General features: G+C 38.8%; 1 protein-coding gene and 1 long non-coding RNA gene across 2 annotated transcripts in view; one reads left to right on the top strand and one right to left on the bottom strand.

Annotated features, from left to right (window-relative positions):
- Positions 1–19,821, bottom strand: part of LOC103363838 (chloride anion exchanger-like) — a 25,822-nt gene extending 6,001 nt beyond the window's left edge. Inside the window, exons 1-15 of the mRNA XM_008290777.1 lie at positions 19,691–19,821; positions 17,250–17,389; positions 14,503–14,613; positions 14,259–14,419; positions 11,851–12,015; positions 11,610–11,762; positions 11,209–11,291; positions 9,134–9,281; positions 8,914–9,027; positions 6,635–6,712; positions 6,441–6,536; positions 6,201–6,307; positions 5,513–5,582; positions 4,993–5,085; positions 4,247–4,342 (exon numbers count right to left, since the gene is read on the bottom strand). Of these exons, the coding sequence (XP_008288999.1) occupies positions 4,247–4,342; positions 4,993–5,085; positions 5,513–5,582; positions 6,201–6,307; positions 6,441–6,536; positions 6,635–6,712; positions 8,914–9,027; positions 9,134–9,281; positions 11,209–11,291; positions 11,610–11,762; positions 11,851–12,015; positions 14,259–14,419; positions 14,503–14,613; positions 17,250–17,389; positions 19,691–19,821 (1,746 nt within the window). The remainder of the gene's footprint in view (positions 1–4,246; positions 4,343–4,992; positions 5,086–5,512; positions 5,583–6,200; positions 6,308–6,440; positions 6,537–6,634; positions 6,713–8,913; positions 9,028–9,133; positions 9,282–11,208; positions 11,292–11,609; positions 11,763–11,850; positions 12,016–14,258; positions 14,420–14,502; positions 14,614–17,249; positions 17,390–19,690) is intronic.
- Positions 19,822–22,090: 2,269 nt separating this feature from the next.
- The window catches only part of LOC103363700 (uncharacterized), an 8,793-nt gene continuing 7,669 nt past the window's right edge, over positions 22,091–23,214 (top strand). Inside the window, exon 1 of the long non-coding RNA XR_520510.1 lies at positions 22,091–22,103. This is a non-coding gene — a long non-coding RNA (uncharacterized LOC103363700). The remainder of the gene's footprint in view (positions 22,104–23,214) is intronic.

Here is a 23,214-nt window from a genome sequence, read left to right on the forward strand (position 1 = left end):
ATGAAAACTAATAAAAAAAATCCTGAGCTGTAGGAATGCAGTGTTTGGTGATCTGATCACTTCTTTTCCAATTCCAATTTATGGGAGCCAGGGCTTTGTGGAGCCAGGACTAGTGGACATAGTGATATTGCAGGTTTTTGACACTTCCGGGTTGGCTTCATTTTTCAGGGCCGGTTGCTACTTCCATCTTTTATACAGTCTATGCTTTAGACAGCGGGCACTGCTACTCCAGGTATGACTGCAATAGCTCCACTCAGTCGGCCAATCAAAGCGTTTGGTTACCCTGCACGGCCAGCGCACCGCCACAGCTCGCTGCCACTCTGCCTTTGCCTATACAGCAGAGCAGAGAGGAAGAGACAGTGATGACAGCATGGCTTGCTCCAGAAGAAGGCAGGTTGATGAGAAAAAAAGTTGCTTTGAAGATGAGTGGACGGAGAAATGTATGTTCATTCTTCCATCAGGCATTTCGCAACCAGTGTGCCTCATATGCTCTGAAAACGTGGCATTAATTAAAAGTAGCAACGTGAAGTGCCACTACGAAACAAAGCACAGCTCTTTAGAGCAAAGTTATCCCCTGAAGTCAGAGCTGAGGGCACGCAAAATAACATAGATGCAGGCCCAGTATGACAGATCTATCCCACTCATCACGCACATTTGCAGCCCAGCAACATGCAAACCAAACCTTTCATTTATTGTTTTCTAAGGATTTTGACTTTTTTTTCTTGAAGTGGAGCCCTCCAGTTCTTTAGGCTGGGACCTCATTAATTTAACAGAAAAAGGGGTTATTTGGCTCTGTTTGCACTTTTTGAAATTTATTTTATTTTTGTTTTCTTAATCTGAAATAACAGCCTTAAACTTTTTTGCCTGGGACTACTTATATATATGGTGAAAGAGCTAGCTGTGCACTCAGTTCAACATATCCTGCACTGAAAATTGACAGTAGGTATTGTTGAAACTATGAAAATGTGGCCATAGCGGAAGGCTATAAGACACAAACTGAACTTCAGTTCGGACCTTTACTTAGAGGAAATTGTAATAACTGGACCTCTGTGACTTTTAATTGAATACCTCTGGTCTTGGGGTTTGTTACTTTGATTGTGGACAGAAAGCTAAGGAGGCCTGGTGCAGTCTGTCACACCAACAGTCACCACCTGTGGTCATTTTATTGCACTGTGGAGCAAACAAGATTGTTTTTTGTTTTTTCTTGCATTAATTTAACCCTCAACCTCTTAAAAGGTATACTACCTTTAGAAAATGCCAAAATTACATCATTTATCTGAGCCAGAAACTTTAAAAACAGGAAGAATCAAAGGATTATGATCTTTCTAACAGTCCTTGAACTAATCATGTGCAGCCCTGTCATGAAATTAAAAAAAAAAAAAAGAATCTAATGTCATGCCAATGTCCATCGGCATCTTTTTATTCTACATGACTTGTTCAAAAAAAAAAAGAGACAAAATTAAGTTGTCAGCATATTTTAGAAGATATATTCAGCATGGTGAAACATCTTTCCTAAGTTGATGTGCAGAAAAGTGTGAAAAATGCAAAGTTGCAGGGTGGTACAACTATAAGCAGTAATATATTTTTTCCAGTATTGTTAGTATCTGTGAAAAAGAAAAATGCTGTGCATGGTGATTCTAGATTTGTACATTTTTTGTTAAATAAATAATCAGAAAATGTATTAAAATTCATTAGATTATTGAAGAAATTGTTCATCCTGCAAGAGATTTTTGAGTTCTTTCTACATCTGGACATGGTTGTGATGTTTCCATTAGGATGCAAGGATGCAGGGGCCTCATTTATCATCAGTGCATACAAAAGGTTCTAAACTCAGCCGTACGAATGAAATTTAAAGTGTGCGTAAGTACAAAAACATCTGTATTTATCAAACATGCGTACATGGGTCATACACACATGAGTAAGTCATCAGTGCTGATAAATCCCACTTGTTCTTAACCACCGTGCTCGTGCACTTTCGGGATATTTGCCTTCAGAAATGCCTCCAACTTACCATATACGGCAACAACACAAAATTGAAGATTTTTCCCTCCTGACCTCTCATCATGATGGCAAAGAGGGCGAAAAAGAGGACATTTCGGAAACCGAAATTGAGGTACTTGTCAGCGAGATTGAAGCAAACCACAACTTGTTTGGTGCATTAAATGTTGGGATAAGCAGTGAAAGAAAAAAATACTGCATGGGACAAGATAACCACCGCAGTTATTTTTTATGGGTGAAAGGAAAGATCACTGGCAGAAATAAAATTTACTAAAAAAAAAGTGGTTTGATGTTAAACTCAGTTTCAAAAAAACGCATCATGAAAGAGAAATGATGCAACTGGAGGAGGACAAATTAATACCCAACGTTCACCCAGTGGATAACCCTGATCACCTACAGATTAGATGTTTTAATAACTAAACAAAGTCCAGCAAAAGCATTTCCACACTCTGTAACACTCTTCAATAAGCCAGCCATCTTCAAAAGCTTCTGCCTGGAGACACACACCCTCAGAGCTGTTCTGCTCAACGAATGAGTCGTGTGTTGCTCCAGGCCACCAGGCAACAGCGTTGGAAAGCCACAAATGTGCATTGCAAATTATTTGTAAGTTGATGAATAAATCCCTTTTCTATTTACATAATTAAATTGCTTTGAATGTGATGTGGGTGCTGTCTATGGCTCCACTTATGTTTGGGCCAAAGTCCCCTTTTGATTTGGGCTCATTGGTGATGGCTGTAAGGGAACTGGATGTAGGCTGGGGCCAGGGGAGGTATGGCATCCAACACTGTCGGCATGATCCTGCTCAGGGACGGCTGGGAAATGCCGCATATGTTTCCAACCTCAAGCTGGAATGTGCCGGTGGTCAAAAATCCCTGAATGCTTTCTAGTTGTAGTTTCACTGTTCTACTGCTAGATTATGTGTGTATGCATGGTCAGAGTTGTGCGTATATTCATGCACATTTCTTAGTATAAGTACAAGTTGGTAAATTCCATACTTTGCGTGGGAATGTTTGTACGCACTCACTACGCACACATCTGTGCGTACGCACTGATGATAAGTGAGGTCCCAGGACTTTATATTGCAGTGAAAAATGAGCCCACAGTGAGTAAAAGCCACCCAGAAACTACTTGGAGCTCAGGAGGTCGACAACTGAATTTCTTGTCTGAATCTTTAGGGACAAACTGTACCGTAGAGGTAAGAGGAAAAAGGAGATGTACAAGGTGTGTCAGAAAAGTTACAGGACTGGTGTCACAAAAGATATATTTCAAATCCAAACTACAAACTACCAGTTTCCACCAGTCCTGGAACTTTTCAGTCACACCTCGTAGAAACAGGACATGTCTTGTTTTAGGATAGCCCCAGCAGTGGCTATTCTTGTTTGACTTTAGAGACAACTGTAATTGTTAATTTGAAGGGTCAAAATACATATAAAAAAGAAAATGCTGCACGACTTGGCTTTCGATCAAAAATTCTGCTACATTTGGAAGTGAATGTGGTTAATGACTGATGAGAAGTACAGGAAGGTCATGGTCTGGTCTTTAAGGACACAAGGAACTGTTGGCAGGAGTGTCTACACTGTCTGTCTACAACCGCCCTTGACCGAATGTGTGGCAGCAACAAGGTCTAGAGTGAAGAGGGAACAGTAGCACTGAGATTTTAAGATTTAATATTCTCTAGTAACTACAGGTAGGAGCAGATACACTTTGAAAGTGAAAATAGCAATGATACATCAGCTAGCTTACTGTTTATTATTTACTTTTATAGAGTGCTGGCAAAGCTTTTATATTCTAAAAAATATAACCTTTGTTGTTATTGTAAACTTGCATGGTTAGTTGTAGACATGTTGTAAACTGCTCCACAAAGGCCCCTTCATATCATATTCACACAATTACTTCCATGTGAGACAAGTACAGGTGAATCTTGTACCATCTGTTGAGGAATACCATCACACCCAGATTTTTCTCCAGGCACTATAAAACTGAACTTCAGTATGTTCTCTAGAATTTCTTAGCTTTCAGTGAGTGTGCTTTCGTGAGACCGATTTTGTTGTTGTTGTTGTTTTGTTTTTTGTTTTTTTTAATTTTATTGTTAAAGATTACACATTTCTAGACTGCTGACTGCTGAGTTATCTGGCCAAAACTGGAAGCAATAACAGTGACTGCAGAGAAACCATGACTTTAATTGCCTTGTGAAATTGAGAGTTTAAAGCGTGTGCCGTGTTATTGCAAGGTCAAAGCCATCACTTACCGATGTCCATTGCAACTCCCCCCTCTTCAGAAGTTTCCGAATCATCCTCAGTGCTTTATTCCTCTTTCTCAACACTCTTAGTGGGTTAAACCCAAGCTGGAAAACACAAGTGTGATATAAAACGCATTGATAAGAAACAGAATCAGGTCAGATATAAAACTTGTTAAGTTTACAACATGAGCTTTAGAAAGATAGATAGATAAACTTTATTGTCTGTCCCAAACAGTGACAGAAATTCTCCTACAAGGCTCCAACAATAAAAATACAACACATAAAAACACACGTAAGACACAAGCTCACAAAGTACAGCCATCTAAAAGAAATGTTAAAAAGAAACAGCAGCCAATAAAAAATAAAAATAAAAAAAAATATTGTACAGTGTCTTGTTTCATTTTGTTCAGGGTGATTATTGCAGTGGGAATAAAGGATTTTTTTGTAGATGTTTTTGCGGGCCAGTGGGACTTTGTAACATCTGCCTGATGTAGTAACTGGAAGGACTGATGGAGAGGTGAGAGGGGTCCTCTGTGATCAGGGTGGCTTTTCTGATCACAGAGCGGTTATACAGTTCAGAGACATGTGTTTGTCATGAAGTGGTTTCATGTTCTATATTTCCTTTTACAGTTTCCTTTATGATTTTTTTCCCACTCAGGTGAAAACTGTTGAAAATTAAATCAGCAAAATTGAGGGTTTTGTATACAAATCAGTATTTCGTTAAGTATTACACTTCACAGCGAGATGAGACTTACAGCTTCCACCAGTTTGGTCCTCAAGAACTCAATGTTGGCAAAAAAGATAGGCGATGGGATCCTGAAGATCTTCACTCCTTCTGGTTCATATGTCTAGAGGAAATGACCACGACACATAAATAAATGCAAAACCCTGGTAGCAGTATAACTAGTCTTTTCAAGCTAAGATGCAAACATAGAACAAATCCTTACTCTGTACCTACACTGGAGCACTTTTTTACTCTCACTTACATTCTTAAAGGAACAGCTCCACATATTGGGAAAGAGACGGAGAGTTGGATGAGAATACTGATGTCAGTTAAATATGAAACAGAAGCTATTCTACAAACACAGAAGTCTATAGAGTTAATTCACTGTTTTACAGTGTGGTATGTACCTTTAGGCAGAACTTGCATTCCAGCATTAATGCTAAGCCTGATACCTGGCTGGGGACGGCAACCTTGTATTTAACAGACACATCTTCTTATTGAACTCTTATTGAACAGAAAGGTCCGACAGAACACACACCAAGTGAACTTACACTGATGTAGTCCTTTCTGTCTTTGTAGATATCTGTTCCACTGATGTTGGCCAGCACGCTGCAGCGAGGACTGGAACGAAAACAGACATCAACACTTCAAAAACCATGCTTTTCAAGTCTGGTTTAGAATAGTAAAAAGACAAAGAGTATACAGCCATGTTATCAGTTGTATAAGACTGTAGTGACACAGTGGTGCTTTTAGCTAACTGCTAAAATACTGGTGTGTTAAAAAGTATAATATTGGCCATGGTAATCATCTTAGTTTAGAGTGTTTGCATGGTAACATCTGCTAAATTGCTCTGAATACAAAGTACAGCTGATACTAATGGCCGTGTCAGTAGTTTTGAAGGTTTCTTTTGTTCTTACAACCCATTTGGAGGTAAGATTACTGCATGTCAAGGTGATTAATTCTATTCAGAAAAACAAAAATGTCTATCTTGCTGTGACACCACAGGAATAATCACTGTAGTCATTCGGTACATTTCTGATCTCTTATATTCCTGAAAATGTATTTAATTATCCATTCAATAAAGTGGTACACAAGCCGACCGACATTGCCAGCACTCGAACCATGCTGCTTGCGTTGTCTTACAACGAATTCCAAAAAATATTTTAAGTTAAGACACAAAGAAGTACCACTGTAAAATTTTGTGCAGAATTTAGGTAGAGTTACTGGCCAGATACTGACAACTGAGTCCTAAGAACGACACTGATCAGCTCCACACCAAGGCCTGCTGCCAATCCAAGATCCAGCCCCAGCAAGATGGCTGCAATACAGGTTAAAATCCACACCACCTGGACATGGTGAGAAACAGATGCTTTTTTCTAAAGTGTCAGATATCACAAAATGAACACAATAAATCCTCAAGTCTAGAGATTTATGTCTTTTAAAACACTTGTTTACTGCTCAGAGTGTGAGAGGTCTTACACAGTCTGGTTTGTCCCTCCTCCACAGGTATGGCACTTCTCTGAACTGCATCAGCATGCCCTTGAGGTTGACAATGACCACAGCACCCAGCACAGACTGTGAAATCAAAGGGCCAAAGGTCAGAATCCAAAAACCTAAATCATATGCTGTGTCAGAGTCTTGGTTAGGCTGAAGAAGTACAACGGGTTACTTACCGTTGGTAGTGGATTCAGCAGAAATCCAATAGCCAAAGTAACGATCATCACTATGACAGCTGAAAGTAAACCAGCCACCTGAAAGGAACAGAAGAGGTAAATAACTGATAAAAAAAAACTGCAGACGTGACTGCTATCAAAAATATCATGTTTCGATTCCTGTAGCTGTGTGCAAATGCTTGTCTCATCAAAGCAGGTTTTAATTTCTCAATTCTCATATGATTAATACCAGGAGAGGAATACCATAGTTCTCTCCTCTGAACACTGGAGGGCACTGGTTGTTTAGAATTTGAAATAGTCCCCCATTGTGAATTGTGAGTACTCTGATTCCAAGAACACTTATTTATAATAAAATACTTTTTAGAAAACTAGAAATCATCAGAAGAATAATGTTTGTTCTTCCTTATAAAACTCCAACTGTGTATTCTGCCACCATGAGGTTGAACTTTATTATTTAGATAGATAGATAGATAGATAGATAGATAGATAGATAGATAGATAGATAGATAGATAGATAGATAAGTCCTGGTTTTAAAACCTCATCTGAATAAAAATTGTGTTAGAAAAAGCAACTTAAAAGTGACAGTGTAAAAATATTGATTATGAAGGACAATGTTGTACATTATCATACTTTAAATTAATCTGTTAATACTGATGTGTTAATGTATATATTACATTCTAATGTTGTAGAAGGTTCAGGTGACTGTGAATGTAAGCTACAAAAATGAAAAAAATATTTTAAGCTGACAGGACATCTTGTATGTAAAATGTTACCCTGCATATCTGTTCAAGAAATGACTTTTTAGTAAAAACAATGATATTTTCCTTACAGTGCTTACATTCAAATATAACACACTGCACCTACTGGTGCTGTTAAAATGTACTTATCAATATTTAATCACATTGGTTTAAACACTTCCCAAAAAAGTGTTAATTATTTATAATAATTCTGTTACGTAAACGTGGCCAAAGTTTCAAACATTGAGGTAAATGTATGTTACCTCAATGTCTGAAACTCGTATGTTCCAGACGAGGGCCAATCAGAAGAGAGAGTAGCTGGACAACGTGTTTCAGACGGTGGGTGAATAAGGGAGTTGCATGAAAGTCCACTATATGATGAACAAGGACTTTTTTGAACTGTGAATCATGCAAAGCTATTCCTTTGGAGTCCCAGAATAAAAATACAGAGTTGCAAGTGAGGATAATAAGTCCCCTTTACTGTACTTGTGTAAATGTAAAAATGCAATTGGTGACTGAGGAATCAAACAGGAATGACCTGATAATCAATAAACTGGATGATTAGCTCCTGAACAATAAGCCTGTGCGGTAGAAGAAGTTACTCGGGAACAGACTGGAAGATGTTATGTAAATATAGGGAGACATTATATTAATAATTTTACCATGTACAATAGTCACATGCCTATATGTACAGTGAACCAGATTGGCTTTCTGCAATCATTCTTTTTGGTCATACTCATCACTAAAATCATGTCCTAATGATTTTTTAGTGTAGTTTAAGTGATGGGAAACAAAATCCACAGCCATCCCTCCATGCAGGTGTTTCCCAGAAGCTATCCAGCAGTTTGAATTGAATAAATGTAGTGGATATAATTCTTCAACTTTGGAAGATAAGCTGATAATCTGTCCAACTAAGATAGGAGAAGCCTTGATTTGCTTTAGATTGCATCACAGCACATGTCCATCTTTTTATAACCAGTATGACAGCAAGGAATGATTTCAGCATTCATCATATCATCATATACTCAATATTTACTCTGCCATACTTCATTGATTAGGTTTTTTTTGTGCCTCCTCAAGTGAAGTAAAGCATCATAATACAAAACTACAAAGTAATCAGACAGTTTTCACTTAGAAATTTACAATTTGATTATCAATATTAACCCAGAGAGCACAAACGAGATCTTAAGAGCTACGATGAAGTAATTAGTAATAAATGAACGATGCTGGTATGTGCCGCTGAGCACATGAGTTAATCACAAAGGAGGAAAGCGATTGGAATTTACAGATATTAATGAGCTAACCATTACCCAAGGATTCATTAATGTGTGACACAGTCGGATCATTACTAACTAATCATTATCTACTTTATAGTGCTTGAATCTCAGTTGTTAAGGAGCTATTAATGAATAATTCATGAATCATCAGGTCATCGAAGAACTGTTCCTTTTTTGTTCCTCGATGACTACTCACTTTCATTGTGAATGGCATTGTAAAGAGTTACACATTAAGGTAATAACAAAACGGATATATTAGTTTACCTGAGTTTTACCGCCTGTACTCTCCTGCACTGCACTCCTGGAGAGAGCTGTACTTGCTGCGAAAGACTTAAAGGAAGCTCCAAACATGTTGCTGACTCCAAAGGCTATCAGCTCCTACAGCCAGACAACACACTCCTGATTATTTAAATTCACACACAGGTCCTCATTAAACCTGTAGCTTTTACAGTATTGCTGTAAATGTTAAAATGTTGTGACATACCTGATTTCCATCTATAGTGTAATCATGTTTTAAAGCATAGACTTTTGCCACAGAGAAAGCCACAGCAAAACCCACTATGGCTATAGGAAATGCATCCACTGCTGTCTCCTGGAAGATTTGCAGGTTTGGGGCCACCGGACTTTCATACCTAAAATGGTGCAAGTCTGTCAGACTGTTGTATATTATGTATAATATTAAATATATATGGTGGGACTTAACATTTACTTCCAACAATACAATGACAAATGCCTTTACCTCGTGTGAGGTGTACCTAGTGGGTTTAGTCAGTGACACTTGCTGTAAAAGTAATTGGGTTTTCCAGTGCAGTAACTAAAGCCGCATTATTTCATTTTTTATCCATCCATCCACCCAGCTAGAAATTTTTGGTTCTTGGAACATTCTTAAAATGTTGACTGGAACATTGTTGCAATGTTTTCAGCGGGAAGTTTTCTTTAAATTCCCAGAATGTTCTGTTCCCTAAAAACATTCAAAAAATGTTTTGCAATAACCCTCTTAAAATGTTAAATGACAACATTTATAATAATGCATCCACCCATCATCTATACATCGCTTAACCCTCACTAGGGTCATGGGGGGCGGAGCCTATCCCAGCTGACTCAGGGTGAAGGCAGATTCACCTGGACAGGTAGCCAGTCTATCACAGGGCTACACTTAGAGACAGACACACTCACATTCACACCTACGGACAATTTAGAATCACCAATTAACCACAACAAGCCGGAGAATCCGGAGAGAACATGCAAGCTCCAAGCAGAAAGCTCCCAGGTGTCCTCACCGGGACACGAACCGGCAACCTTCCAATCACTGACCAACACATTCTACCACCTGAGCCACAGTCGCCCCCCCTAGACTATGTTGAAGCATGTTCTGGAATAATGTTCTCTAAAAACATTCTAAAAATGATTTGCAATAACCCTCTTAAAATGTTAAATGACAACACTGCGAGAATATGATGCACTAATGTTGTTGCTGTGAAGGTCTTGATGACAGTGACATCCTCTGTACACTTTGCAGTGTAGCTGGTTATCGCCTCAGCATACTCCGCAACGTCAGTCTGATCACCCCGAGAGGCTGCTGTTTTAAAAACCTCCCAGTCAGTGTCCATAAAACAGTCTTGAAGTGCTGAGGATGCACCCTCTGGCCAGATCCTGGCTTGTTTTTTCGCTGGCCTGCTGCACTTTAGTAGGGGTTTGTAAGCATTGTAAATATTCCACCTTTGTTAACATGTCACATACCAGGAATGTTTTAGAAAAAAACATTGTGGGATCTGAGGCATCAATAACATCCTGAAAACATTTTCAAAATCTGGTTTTAAGAATGTTCCTCCTTTATTATCATATAACATTGAAAGAATGTTTTTAAAAATAACAATGTAATCTGATGCTTTAATAATATTCTGAAAACATTTTCAGAATGTTTCTTGGAGAATGTCCTTCCTTTGTTATCATGTAACATTGTGGTAATGTTTTATAGAGGAACATTCTATGATCGCTTATCTCAACAACATGCCCGGAACATCTTTAGAATGTTGCACCTAAAATGTCCTACCTTTGTTCACATATAACAATACAGGAACATTATTTGAAATACTAATGTTAGTATAATATTCTTTGAACATTACATTGAAGTGTTTTTTTTTTAACTTTAAGGAAACCTATAGGGAATGTTAGCCAAAGTTGTGGGAACATTCACTGCTTGTTGGGCATTATCTATACACCACTTAGGGTTGCAGGGGGACTGGAGTCTATCCCAGCGGACTCAGGGTGAAGACAGGTTCACCTGGACAGGTAACCAGTCTATCACAGGGCTACACTTAGAGACAGACAACCAAGCACACTCACATTCACACCTACGGACAATTTAGAATCCCCAATTAACCACAACATGTTTTTGGACTGTGTGGGAGGAAGGGACAACATGCAAACTCCATGCAGAAAGATCCCAGGCGTCCTAACCAGGACAAACCGGGGATCTTCTAGCTGTGCGACGATGGTGCTAATCCAGCCACCTTATTTTTTTTTTAACAAAAAAACAAATTAAGTTTTCCTTCTTACCCTTTTGGAATATCTCCAACAACGTCAACACCAAATCTTGTGCTGAAGTCAAATGCATATGAAACTCCGCAAGCAATTACGGTCTGGGGAGGAAATGACACGTGTGAGCAAAAGATATCTAAAAATTGTTCCACCTGACTCATTGCATGCAGTTCAAAATGAGAGATTTATTTACTGCTAGTTTACAGACTTACAGACTGTGAGCTGTTTATGTGAACAGATGAGATATCTTATCAGTGCCATAAATGATGCAATAAATCAGCTCTGTAATTGCTTTACACCAGGTGTGTACGGTCATAAAACTTAAATTGTTGTTATCAGTGTCACTGTTTATGAAAGTACCTTGTTTTCAATCCCTCATGGAAACTTTTAAATGAATCATGTTGTACTATGCTGCTCACCATGATAACTTCAATCGGGATTGGCACAGGCAGCTTGGATTTATATCTGTCATTTAGCTCCTTGACGATAAACACCACCATGATAATAACCAGGGACATCACTACATCACAGACATTGGTGGAAGTGATCTTGTTAAAGATGATCTCCAGCGTCTGAAACAGAAGTATAACAGATAAAGGTCACTTCCTCCATGGCTGAGATAAATAAGCAAAGAAAAGCATTAAACTGTTCTATATTTACATATATGAGGGCCAGCGGTCCACTGATTCCTGGGACTTGCATCCCCAACACAAACTTGAGCTGTGACACAAGGATGTGGATAGCCGCTGCTGTGGTGAAGCCGGATACCAGAGTGTCAGACAGGTACATGACAACAAAGCCCACCTGTAGTATACCCATCGCCAGCTGGAAAAGACAAAGGTCATGATGACTGAAACTGACAGATTTTGTCATTTTTTGAAATCAATAACAGAGACAATCAAGTAAGACATTTTAGAAAAAGACTTCATAACAACACCAAACCTAAAAATGTGCCTATAGTGCTGTTCATTTATAGGCTACACGTATACACACAAAAAACCTATAGTGTCTTGTATCCATAAATTCACCACATTTAACAGAAATATTTATTTATTTATTTATTTATTTTTTTTACAAAGGTCCTCACGATTTTAGAATATAATTGAATAGAAAAATACTCTATTTCTTTTTATTTTGCTATTTAAACAGGCAACTTTCTTTTAAATCACAGTAACATTCTCTTGTTTTATAGAAACATTAGGATATTTTCGAGTAATAATTGATTTTCTGAAGTACTTTTGAAGAACGAAAATGGGATTTTACTCGTGTTAGTACTGATGAGTTGATAGTACCTTTTCTTTTTGAGGGCACAGAGGTTGGCAGCTGTGTCCAACAATACACTGCTGTCATTCAGTTGGATAACTTCTACTGGAACATGCAACACACTGCATTGTGGAATGCTTTGAAGAAACTAGTGCACACGCCATAGGTATACTTTTTTCTTTCAATTGTGGGATTTTTGAGTCCTCTATATAAGTTAGTTGTTATAAAGGTGACAGATAACCATGAAGAGAAGAACAACAGGCTTCTTAGGAAGGTGCTGGGTCCCCAGGACAACTTCAATACACCTTGGCATTGATTCTACAAGTCTCTGCAACTCTACTGAATGGATAACCACCATTCATCCCAAGATATTCCCTCATGTTGTGATGAGGATGGTGGAGCAAAATTAAACCCTTAAGTGACCCTTCGTGCCCTGTGGATGGGGTCATTCTGGGAGAGACCACTCCCGTCTTTGTTTGTTTTACTACTTTCTAATCAGTAGAAAGTACAAGGTCAGTGTTATACCTTAATTATACTCCACTGAGGACACACACACGGACAACTGAGGACACCACAGATGTGTAGTTGTTGCTATTATTCTACTTTTCGAGTCTGCTGGAGTTTGCTTAGCACACTGTTCTATACATGTGCAGTAGGTCGAATCCACATATTCCATGCTTGAACACTATTTCCGAGCATGTACACTGTGAACCCTTGTAGCGTAGCTTCATGGGGACTGTCCAGGTGGACACAAATTTTGGCCTACACATATACATCCTTAGAAGAGTCTGCATGAATTCTTGCAAACTTGGTAAGATAAAGAAATTTCCATCATGCGGACCCCAGTGGATCCTCGTGTATTTGCGGACGTGCAAAGTATAACACCAGCCTTAAGCCTTGAATGTATTTCCAGGTGTGCACAGCTTTGAATACCACTGATACATAATTGTTCATGTGCACTTGTAAGAGAGTTTAATGGTCAGACTGTCTGCATGGACACACATTTGGGGCTGCATGGAGATGTCCACAGAGGGGTCCACACAGACTCTAGCTGACTGGAATCTATTTCATGTGGACCCTTGCAAACTAGTGATTGTAGAAAGTGCAACAGTTCATGCTGCTGCCATGCTGCAAGGGCAGTAATGCACATGGTTGGCAGTAATAAGAATACAAGGAGCATGTAGATGCCTATCTATTTTACTGTATGAAACTGAGTTCTCCCAGCAGACACTAAAGTAGTATAACAGCAACTACGCAGCTGTGGTGTCACAGTTCTCTGCATGCGTATCAGCAATGGAGTATATTTAAGGTTTAATAAAGACTTAATGAGGGATTATAAAACTGGAGCTCACAAAAAGTACTCTCATAGAACCGTTTTAAAGAAAATACATGCTATGATTTAAACCAAAAGGAAGTCTTCACACATCTATTACATGAGACAGGTGCGACAGAGTTGGATGAGCACATCCAGCAGGTAAAAAACAGATTCCCGCATACTGGATTATAAAGTTGGAGCGCACAAATGAAGAGGCTTATAAAGTGTTGTCATAGAACCCTTTTAAAGAAAACATAACGTGCAAAAAAAACAACAACAAAAAAGCAACTATTTTGCCAAGGGCACTTCTGCAGATGGTTGCTGTCACAACATTTTGAAACTGGGCCTTTCTGATGTTTCCAAACCTCACCTGTAACTCTGTCATTCTACCACTAGTTGTGTTTAATTCAGTCTTGAATCAATATATCGGACTGGCAGAGTTTATTTCGTTGTTACAGAGATGAAGTAAGCGGTTGCGGTGAAGTGTTACCTGCATGAGACCCGCAAGGAAGGTCACAGAGGAAGCCACCAACACTCTTTGCTCGTCTGTTGTCAGACCATTGAATGCTGTGATGTTCATGGGCAGCCCTTCATCTGGGACAAGCCTGGTCACCACTGAGCCTATCATCAGACTCAAGACTGGAAATGGACCTGCAGAGAAACAGTGAGGAATTGGCAGATTATTGAGTGATTTTGAAGCATTTTGAGAGCAGCTATGAAGAAACTGGCCTTACCCACTGAGATGTGTCTGGAGGTGCCAAGGAAAAAGTACATGATAACAGGAAAGAAGGCAGAAAAGAGTCCATACCAGGGCGGCAAAGAGGCCAACAAACAGTAGGCCAGACCTGCAACACAAACACACACATCACACATATTTACAGTATGTTCCCCCTGTTTCTTTCACATCGTTTCACTTTATAGTATTTTATACTATTGTTATTATACTATTCAATGTGTGTTACAGTCAGATGGTGGCTGTCAGTCACGGCTACTATGCGGGATAATTTCTTTAAATTATTTTACTTTCAAAATGAACTAAAATGTAATGTTTAATGATCTCATTGTGAAAAAACTGACATTTCTGAAATGATTTATTGTATATACCAAAAACACACATTGTTATATCAGTTTATGGTACATTAAACATTGTCACTGTCTCCATAGATGCTGAAGCAATGATAGAATGACCCCCACTGAGAACTACAAAAATAATAATGTATAGAAAAAAGACAGATCAAATATACAAAAATAACACCTTGATGACCATAACCTGCTGCTGAACACTACATTTCATTGTAAACAGTTCTAAACAGCTCAGATAACAGGCAAGAGGCTAACGATAGGTTATCATATTTTATTAGATAAGACACCAGTATTAATGATAAAGTAGAGCCGTTCAGAAGAAGAAACCAGTTAAGTCAAGCTACAACTTCAAAAGATTTGATTCCTACCATCTATCATCTGGGGACTTTCAGAAGGAAATTGCTTCAAAAAGACAGTTGCTAAACAACAAATTAAACTAGAAAATGTCCTTGCAGAAAATTTGATAGTGCCACGGGAGTCTGCCGGGATTTAAATGATGATTTTATAATTCTCAAACCTACTAAAAACTTTGAATAACCGAAGCCTCATCTGTGTGGAGGGAGCAGGGGGGGAGGGTTACAGCGTTGCCGGGCAACCAAGCACACAGCTGTAACAGATACTTGGTTTAACTGTCAAATCAGTAGAAGGAAGCAGAAGGCGAAGACCTCAAACAACCGCCATTTTCTTCAAAGCCGTGTGTCGGAGAGAAAAGCCGAGCACATTTTCAAAAAGCCAAGACTATGGGCATTACAGAGATGTATTTTTTAAAATTTTCCTAGAGTAAAAAATCATTTGAGAAAAAATGTGTAAAGTTGTGGTCCTTGAGAAAAATCAGGAGCCGTCTTTGAATGGGGGCAGATGGGGAAGGAAGAGAGACTTGTGGAGGAACAAGGCTCCAAAACTCCCCCAAACTTAATTCTATGGGCTTAGAAAGTGACATTGTGGCGGGAGGACAAATGTCCCTACGTTTTGATGTAAAAATGATGTCTGTGGCATAAAAGTTGGGGCCAGGGCGACAAGTTAAAAAAAGATTTACTGTGTGATTTTTTTCTGAGCTCCCACTCTGGTGACGTCATCACTCACTCTAACGCAGCGGTCTTCAACCTTGTTTGCACCACGGACCGCTCATTAACAAATAATAATTGTTTTTTTTTTCTATTGAGAAGTTTCATAAATTAATAAAATTAATTTTTATTGCTTAACATGTTTACTTTTTCTCCTGTCTCAGTATTAAGTCTCTCCCACTTTCCAAAGCAGCTCTCCTGAGACGTTTGTTGTTGACTGACGGCTTCGTTTAGCAGCCGGGCATAAAAACTGACAGTCAAGTGACGGGAAGACGAGCTAGTCATGTTTCAAAATAAAACACCCTGCAGACTCCGCTGGAAATAAAAATAAACCAATAAAATGTTTTTATTCTATCTGTGAAGCCCGGTACCAAACGACCCACGGCCCGGTACCGGTCCGCGGCCGTGGGTCGTTTGGTACCGCTGCTCTAAAGGACCACATACACACCCATTGTAAAGGCTGAAAAGAGGTGAAAAAGTTTGAAAACTTGAGAGGTTGTCACGAAGAAACGATTGAAGATATGAAAAAGCGTCAACATTTCAAAGTTGAAATGGAGTCTCTAGGTGAAAGCATGGCTGAGCAGTGGAGGTTTGAAAAGTAGTGTAATTTTTTGTGTTTTTTTCGTCCGTCCCATTCATTTTCAATGGGAGGTTTTTGCGACGTTTTTGCGAATTGTGTCGCGAAAAATGCGATTTTAGTAAATCTGCATGTAAGCACACGATTCCCGATCGAGCCGCACGTTTTGATGTATAATTTGTGTGGGTGCTCTGAAATCTGTGGGAGGAGTAGCCTATCAAAACTTTGTACGGAAGACTAATAATAAGAAGAAACGCACCAGGATAAGAGTAGTGGGCTCGTGCTCAGCCCGAAGCACTAATAATGAGTATTAATACATTTTGGCAATAAAACAGGAATACACTTGATATGAAACATGCAAGTGAAAAAAAATTCTTTCTTTCTGTGTGTGTGTGTGCGTGTGTGTGTGCGTGTGTGTGCGTGTGTGTGTGAGAAAGAGAGAGAGAGAGAGAGAGAGAGAGAGAGAGAAGCTTCTGACTTCGAAGTAAAAACATCACTTTTCTGTTAAAATACATGAACCCCTCTGAATAATACAGTAACACTATAAAATACAATGGTGAATTCCAGATTCTTTTTTTTCTACCAACATTGTGATTCAAGATGCATTCTTTAACTCTCGGTTCTTAGTGAATGCAGTGGGACTGACGTTACTGATAACCTTCTAGTTTTGCAATCTGGATTGAAATGTACAAAGAAAACTGGAAGATCAATATCAGACCTTTCAGTCAGATGCTGTAAGCTCACGCTTTGTAATTACCTTGCAGGACAGCCACCAGTCCAGTGCTGACGCCAGACACAATGTCACCGAGCAACCACTCTTTGACTTGATAGTTTTTGATCCAGCCGATGAACGGCAGAAGAGACAGAGCTGCGTTCTTGGTTCGTTTGGCATCACATCTATAATGATATATAACTAAGCATTAGGTCCATATTAAATAGGAAACAGAAGATGGTGCACTGACCAAGCTTGATGTTCTAAGTTGCTGGATTTGATGAAATCTAGAAAAAACTAATTCAATACTCTGACAGTGTCATAGAGGTGGTGACAGATTTTTAGCTTGTCAATATTTCAGGAAGATGTTTGACATTGGAGGAAAGTAATTTAGCACAATTAATCAAGTAGTCAAGTATTTCTATTTGATGTTGTGTTACACACTTAAAAGAACATTTTTGTATGTGTTTCCCCACTGAATTTATTTAACATCTATAGTTTGTAGTTACTTTGCAGACTAAGACTTTGCACACAAAATACAGAATGAGTTTATGAAAAACATTCATTTCAACAGATCGAGTTACTCAAAAGTGAACAATTAAAACAAGTACATCATGACCAACTACAACCACGAAATACTATTTACTTATTAACCTAGAAATATACTATATAACATAACACACACATGGGCCATCCACAGAGGAATAGGTTCCTATAATTATTCCTGCTCTCCATATTGGTCCTAAAGCTTTTCCCCCAAAATACAACAAAACCCTAAAACATAGCAACATAACACACATCACTGCTGTTCTGGATCAAAAAACAGAAAGAGGGAAAATTTGTACTTTATAGACCAGGGATCTCCAGGTCCGGTCCTCGTGAGCTACCGTCCTGCAGGTTTTAGACATTTCCACACTGCAGCACACCTGATTCAAATTAATGGATCTCCAACAGCTTGTTGTCAAGTTCTACACAAGTCTGTTAATGATCCATTAATGTGAGTCAGGTGTGTTGCAGTACGGAAACATCTAAAACCTGCAGGACAGTAGCTCACAAGGACCGGACCTGGAGATCCCTGTAATACACTAACTCTGAATATGATACTGACTCACTTTAGCTTTATCTGAAACTTCATATAAGCCACAACCAAAATAAAGAGTGTGTGGACTGGAGAGGAAAAGCCTTATTCTAATATGAAGAGTAGGAATATGCAGTACAATTACCAAACCTATTCTTCAGGGTTTAACCCATTCTACTGTGGAAGTCTGTGTGCCATAACAAGGCTGTAACTTTTTTATTTTTATCTTGTGTTTTTTCAATGTTTCCTTATTTAACCAGGTGGGTTAAGTGAGAACAAATTTTCATTTACAATAACAACCTGGCCAAGAGACAGCACAGAACAGAAAATACAATAAAAGGAATACATCCATTAAAAAAATATTTTATAACAGCACAACCTAAAACCAGTCTTGATTAGGTGGAACAAAAAAGGTAAATGTACATCTTACAACTGTCACTCTGTCCTGATGATGTGGGCAAGAAGACTCATTGTATTTCAAAATTCTTCCAAGTGTCTCTTGTTCACAGAGCCTAAAGTTGTTCATTTTGGTTTTGCATGGATATTTTTTTTCAGGTTTTAAAAAAGGAAAAATGTGGCAAATATTGAATCTATTTTTCTGAAATCTACACACTCCTTCTGTCACTGGTCCTTGTACCTGCACAGCAGTTAAAGGATAAAATACAATCAATCACACCCAAAGTAGCCAGTGGCTGAGAAGCCAGCTTCCAAAGACAGATGGTGTACCAGGTTCAGAAAAACACAATTTCAAGGTTCAACATTGGTGAGTGAAAGGACAAGAAACTAAGAAAAGAATTATACTAAAATAAGGCATCACCTAGAAAGGGAGAGTGTGGTTAAATTACCCACTTTTTAAGTAAAGTCCAGTAAATACCACTGTTAAAATCTCTGGACCACAACTAAGAAGTATCATTTTAGATCATTTATACTGTATACAAACAATTTCTGCAAGGTCTTACTTACTATTAAGTTTTTTAGACAGGAACTTCAGACAGTGTTGAAAATTTTAAAGATTTTAATCCTTAGACCATTGTCAGATAAAGTTCATATTGTCCATGTGAATAGTGTAATGTCTTAGGACCAAAACATAAGTATGAATATAGACAGGGTGGTGGTTGTTCGGTTCTTCTACAAACAGATACAATGTTGTAAGTGTTACATAAAAAATAATTCTTTTGCACTGACCAAAAAAGTTAGGGTAACTAACTGTAAAAGCTGAGGCAAAAGTTTAACAAGTTGTAGGTAATAGCATGATGCTACAACTTGCAGGTTGCACATACATACAGACTTTAGTTGATGACAATGAGTATACACTGTACTTTCAACTAAAAAAGCTTCATGAGTTTCATTATCCCCATCTCCCGTTAATTATCTTAACATTCATTGAAAAGCACTGCATGCTCCTTACGTGAAATACTGTTTGACATGGTCCAGAATGGTTTTGCGATGTCTGTAGACCTTCTCGTGCTCTTCAGCGAAGGACTCCTCCGAGTATCGTGGTCTGGCCACCACATACTGCTTAGCTCCTGGTCGCATCATTTCGCCTCTGCTGCCTGGAGGTCCTCTGCTTCCTCTCTATGTAGCTCTTAGATCCATTAATCAGATTAGTTTAGGATGAGGTCCCTGTCTTGCTTTTGAACATCACTTATCAAAGAACATTAAGCGTAAACAACAAAGGTCCAGACCCTTAAATACAAGCAGAGCCCATGAGGCAGGTCAGGACCTGCACTATCCTGGGGGAAGATTTGTCAGGCTGTATTTGAGCTCTAGAAACATTAACATCAGAGAAGAGCATTCTGAATTTTAGCACTGAGATGTTTTAGCTACCTGACTTTTACAAGATCAGTTTTTCTTTTCAAGATCTAGATCGCAAAAGAAAATATTAGCACTCTTCAACTTGAGATCAAATATGTCAGAACCAATGGAGTGTCTTCTTTTCAAGGGGACTTTAGACTTAAAATTTGGGGTTCCCTGGTAGCCAAGTGGTTAAGGCACATGTTACATCATTCCTGAGCAGGAAGTCTTCGTTTCCCTTTCCAACCAGATAGACTCCTGCTGTATGTCATTTCCCTGCTCTCCCTCCCTGTATTCTCTGTCTGTCTCCATTTCCTGTCCAATAAAGGCAAAATGTCTGAAAAGTATCAAAAAAATCTTTTCCCTGTCAACATTTCATGTACACACATACCTGACAGCGTCTAATCTGTCTGAAATCCAAAGTTTCTCCTCCTCCTCCTGTTTCAGCACTTGGAGACCAACTGGGACCTCAGACAGTGGTGCCATCAATAAATGCCACCTCTGCCGCTTATCAAGACCGTAATCATTAACAGCAATTATGAAGAACTCCCTGTTTCACTGCTGGAAGTCTGCCTTATCCTTGACCATTGTTCTCACTGATATCTGTAACCCTCAACTTTCAGTGGAGGGAGGATGTGGTCAGGACAGACAGGACAGGTCATTGTGATGAAATGGAAATCTAGTAGCTTTTCAGGACATGAAAACAACGTTAAAAGTTGGCTGCAGCGCTGCTGTTGTGCACTGAAGGAGTAAAAATAGTTTGTGTGCTGCAGGAACTCAGATTGTTTGAGGAAAAACTGCTCAGTGCCAGGACTGTGTTTTCAAAACTTATTTATCCACCATGATAATCTAGCATTCAAGTTTATTACAACATTACAGGTTACAATTCACAAGTCATCATAAAACATAACTAACCTTTTCTGTTTTTCATCCAGAAGACAGAACTAACAGCAAAATGTCTTTCTTTAAAATTAAACTAGAAAATAGCCAAACTGATAAGAAAGAGCAAAAAACTGTAGGAGTACAAGGTGTGTGTGTGTGTGTGTGTGTGTGTGTGTGTGTGTGTGAGAGAGAGAGAGAGAGAGTTGTTGTTCACTGGTTTCAGTATATTTAGCTGGAATGCAAACATGACAGGAAAGTGTGTGAATGACCTTATGGAAGTGTCTGTTCAGAATTAAGTGGAGCTAACGCTTGCCTTGGCTGTTTGTAGAGGATCATGTTCAGTTCAGGCCTGGTTCATGGGAAATGTGTGTGTTTTGTGTAAGTGTCAATGTCTGAGTAAATATAGATACAAGAACATATCCCTTTGAGGACATCTAATCAGAATACACTGGTTTTAACTCAACTGCGATGATGTGTCATTCTAAACCCAGGTAAACTTCCAATCTTGTACAAATGACGATAATAAAGTCTTATGATCTGATTGTATTATTATGATAACATCAGTTCGGCCACCCTTTGGTCTGTCACATTTTGCTAGGTGATAGGTGACAGCACAGTAACTAATATCTGATAAATGCTGAGGCAGTGATCTCTTGTCACTTACACCAAGGCCAACTACTTTCCACTTGGAACACATATTTTTCCATTAATAAAAGAATAAAAGAATTTGTGCACTGTGAGGGTGTGTTGTATTCACACACTATGGAAAGAACCTTGTGACATTTTATGTAAACCAAGCTTCTGTTATCCCGACATATTGACGTGGTGTGCTTAGAAGTGAAGCAATAGCGACACTCTGCAATTGTAATTATTCAGATTATTTCTCAACAAGATCAGAGCTGTGATCAATGCATGACACATTGTTTTTGCTTAATCATTTCTGGCCAATTGGGAAACTGCAGTAGTAAACTAGTACGTGTTTAAATGCCGCAGTTAGCATATCATTAACCAATCATTCAGTCTCACATGTTCCAGGTAACATTTTTTTCATAAAGCCCTGTTTACGGCTACATCCACTGTGCAAGGCTGCAACTGTACTTGTTTTCTATTGTATTGTATTGTGCTGTGCAGTACTGTTCACAGTGGTGAACACGAAATTTGACAGTTGTATTATTTACCATTAGCACCACCTTTCCAAACTATACACACGTGGACAAAATTGTTGGTATCCCTCGGTTAATGAAAGAAAAACCCACAATGGTCACAGAAATAACTTGAATCTGACAAAAGTAATAATAATTAAAAATTCAATAAAAATTAGGCAATGAAAATCAGACATTGCTTTTGAACCGTGGTTCAACAGAATTATTTTCAAAAATAACCTCATGAAACAGGCCTGGACAAAAATGATGGTACCCCTAGAAAAGACTTAAAATAATGTGACCATAGGGACATGTCCAATCACGGTGTGTCCTCTAATTAGCATCACAGGTGTCTACAAACTTGTAATCAATCAGTGGGCCTATAAGGTTACAGGTAGTCACTGTGCTGTTTGGTGACATGGTGTGGACCACACTGAACATGGACCAGAGGAAGTCAAGGAAAGAGCTGTCTCAGGAGATTAGAAACAAAATTATAGACAAGCATGTTAAAGGCAAAGGCTGTCAGACCATCTCCAAACAGCTGGATGTTCCTGTGACTACAGCTGCACATATTATTCAGAAATTTAAGATCCATGGGACTGTAGCCAACTTCCCTGGACGTGGCCACAGGAGGAACATTAGTGACAAATGGAAGAGACGATAATACGAATGGTAACAAAAGAGACCAGAACAACCTGTAAAGATATTAAAGGTGAACTCCAAGGTCAAGGTACATCAGGGTCAGATCGCACCATCCATCGTTGTTTGAGTCAAAGCGGACTTCATGGGAGACAACCAAGGAGGACCCATTGTTGAAAACACATCATATAAAAGCTAAACTGGAATTTGCCAAACTGCATGTTGACAAGCCACAAAGCTTCTGGGAGAATGTCCTCTGGACAGACGAGACCAAACTGGAACGTTTTGGCAAGGCACATCAGCTCTATGTTCACAGATGCAAAAATTAAGCATATCAAGAAAAGAATACTGCAGTTTACAGCGGTGGATGGAAAGTACAACTGAGACTGATGGTTATGTCCATTTATGTCTCTACAGTGAATGATTTTTTTTTTACCAGCTGGTATTGCTGACTATGTATATATATATATATATA

Source organism: Stegastes partitus, unplaced genomic scaffold (assembly GCF_000690725.1).
Source record: "Stegastes partitus isolate 25-593 unplaced genomic scaffold, Stegastes_partitus-1.0.2 Scaffold15, whole genome shotgun sequence".
Classification (NCBI taxonomy): Eukaryota; Metazoa; Chordata; class Actinopteri; family Pomacentridae; genus Stegastes; species Stegastes partitus.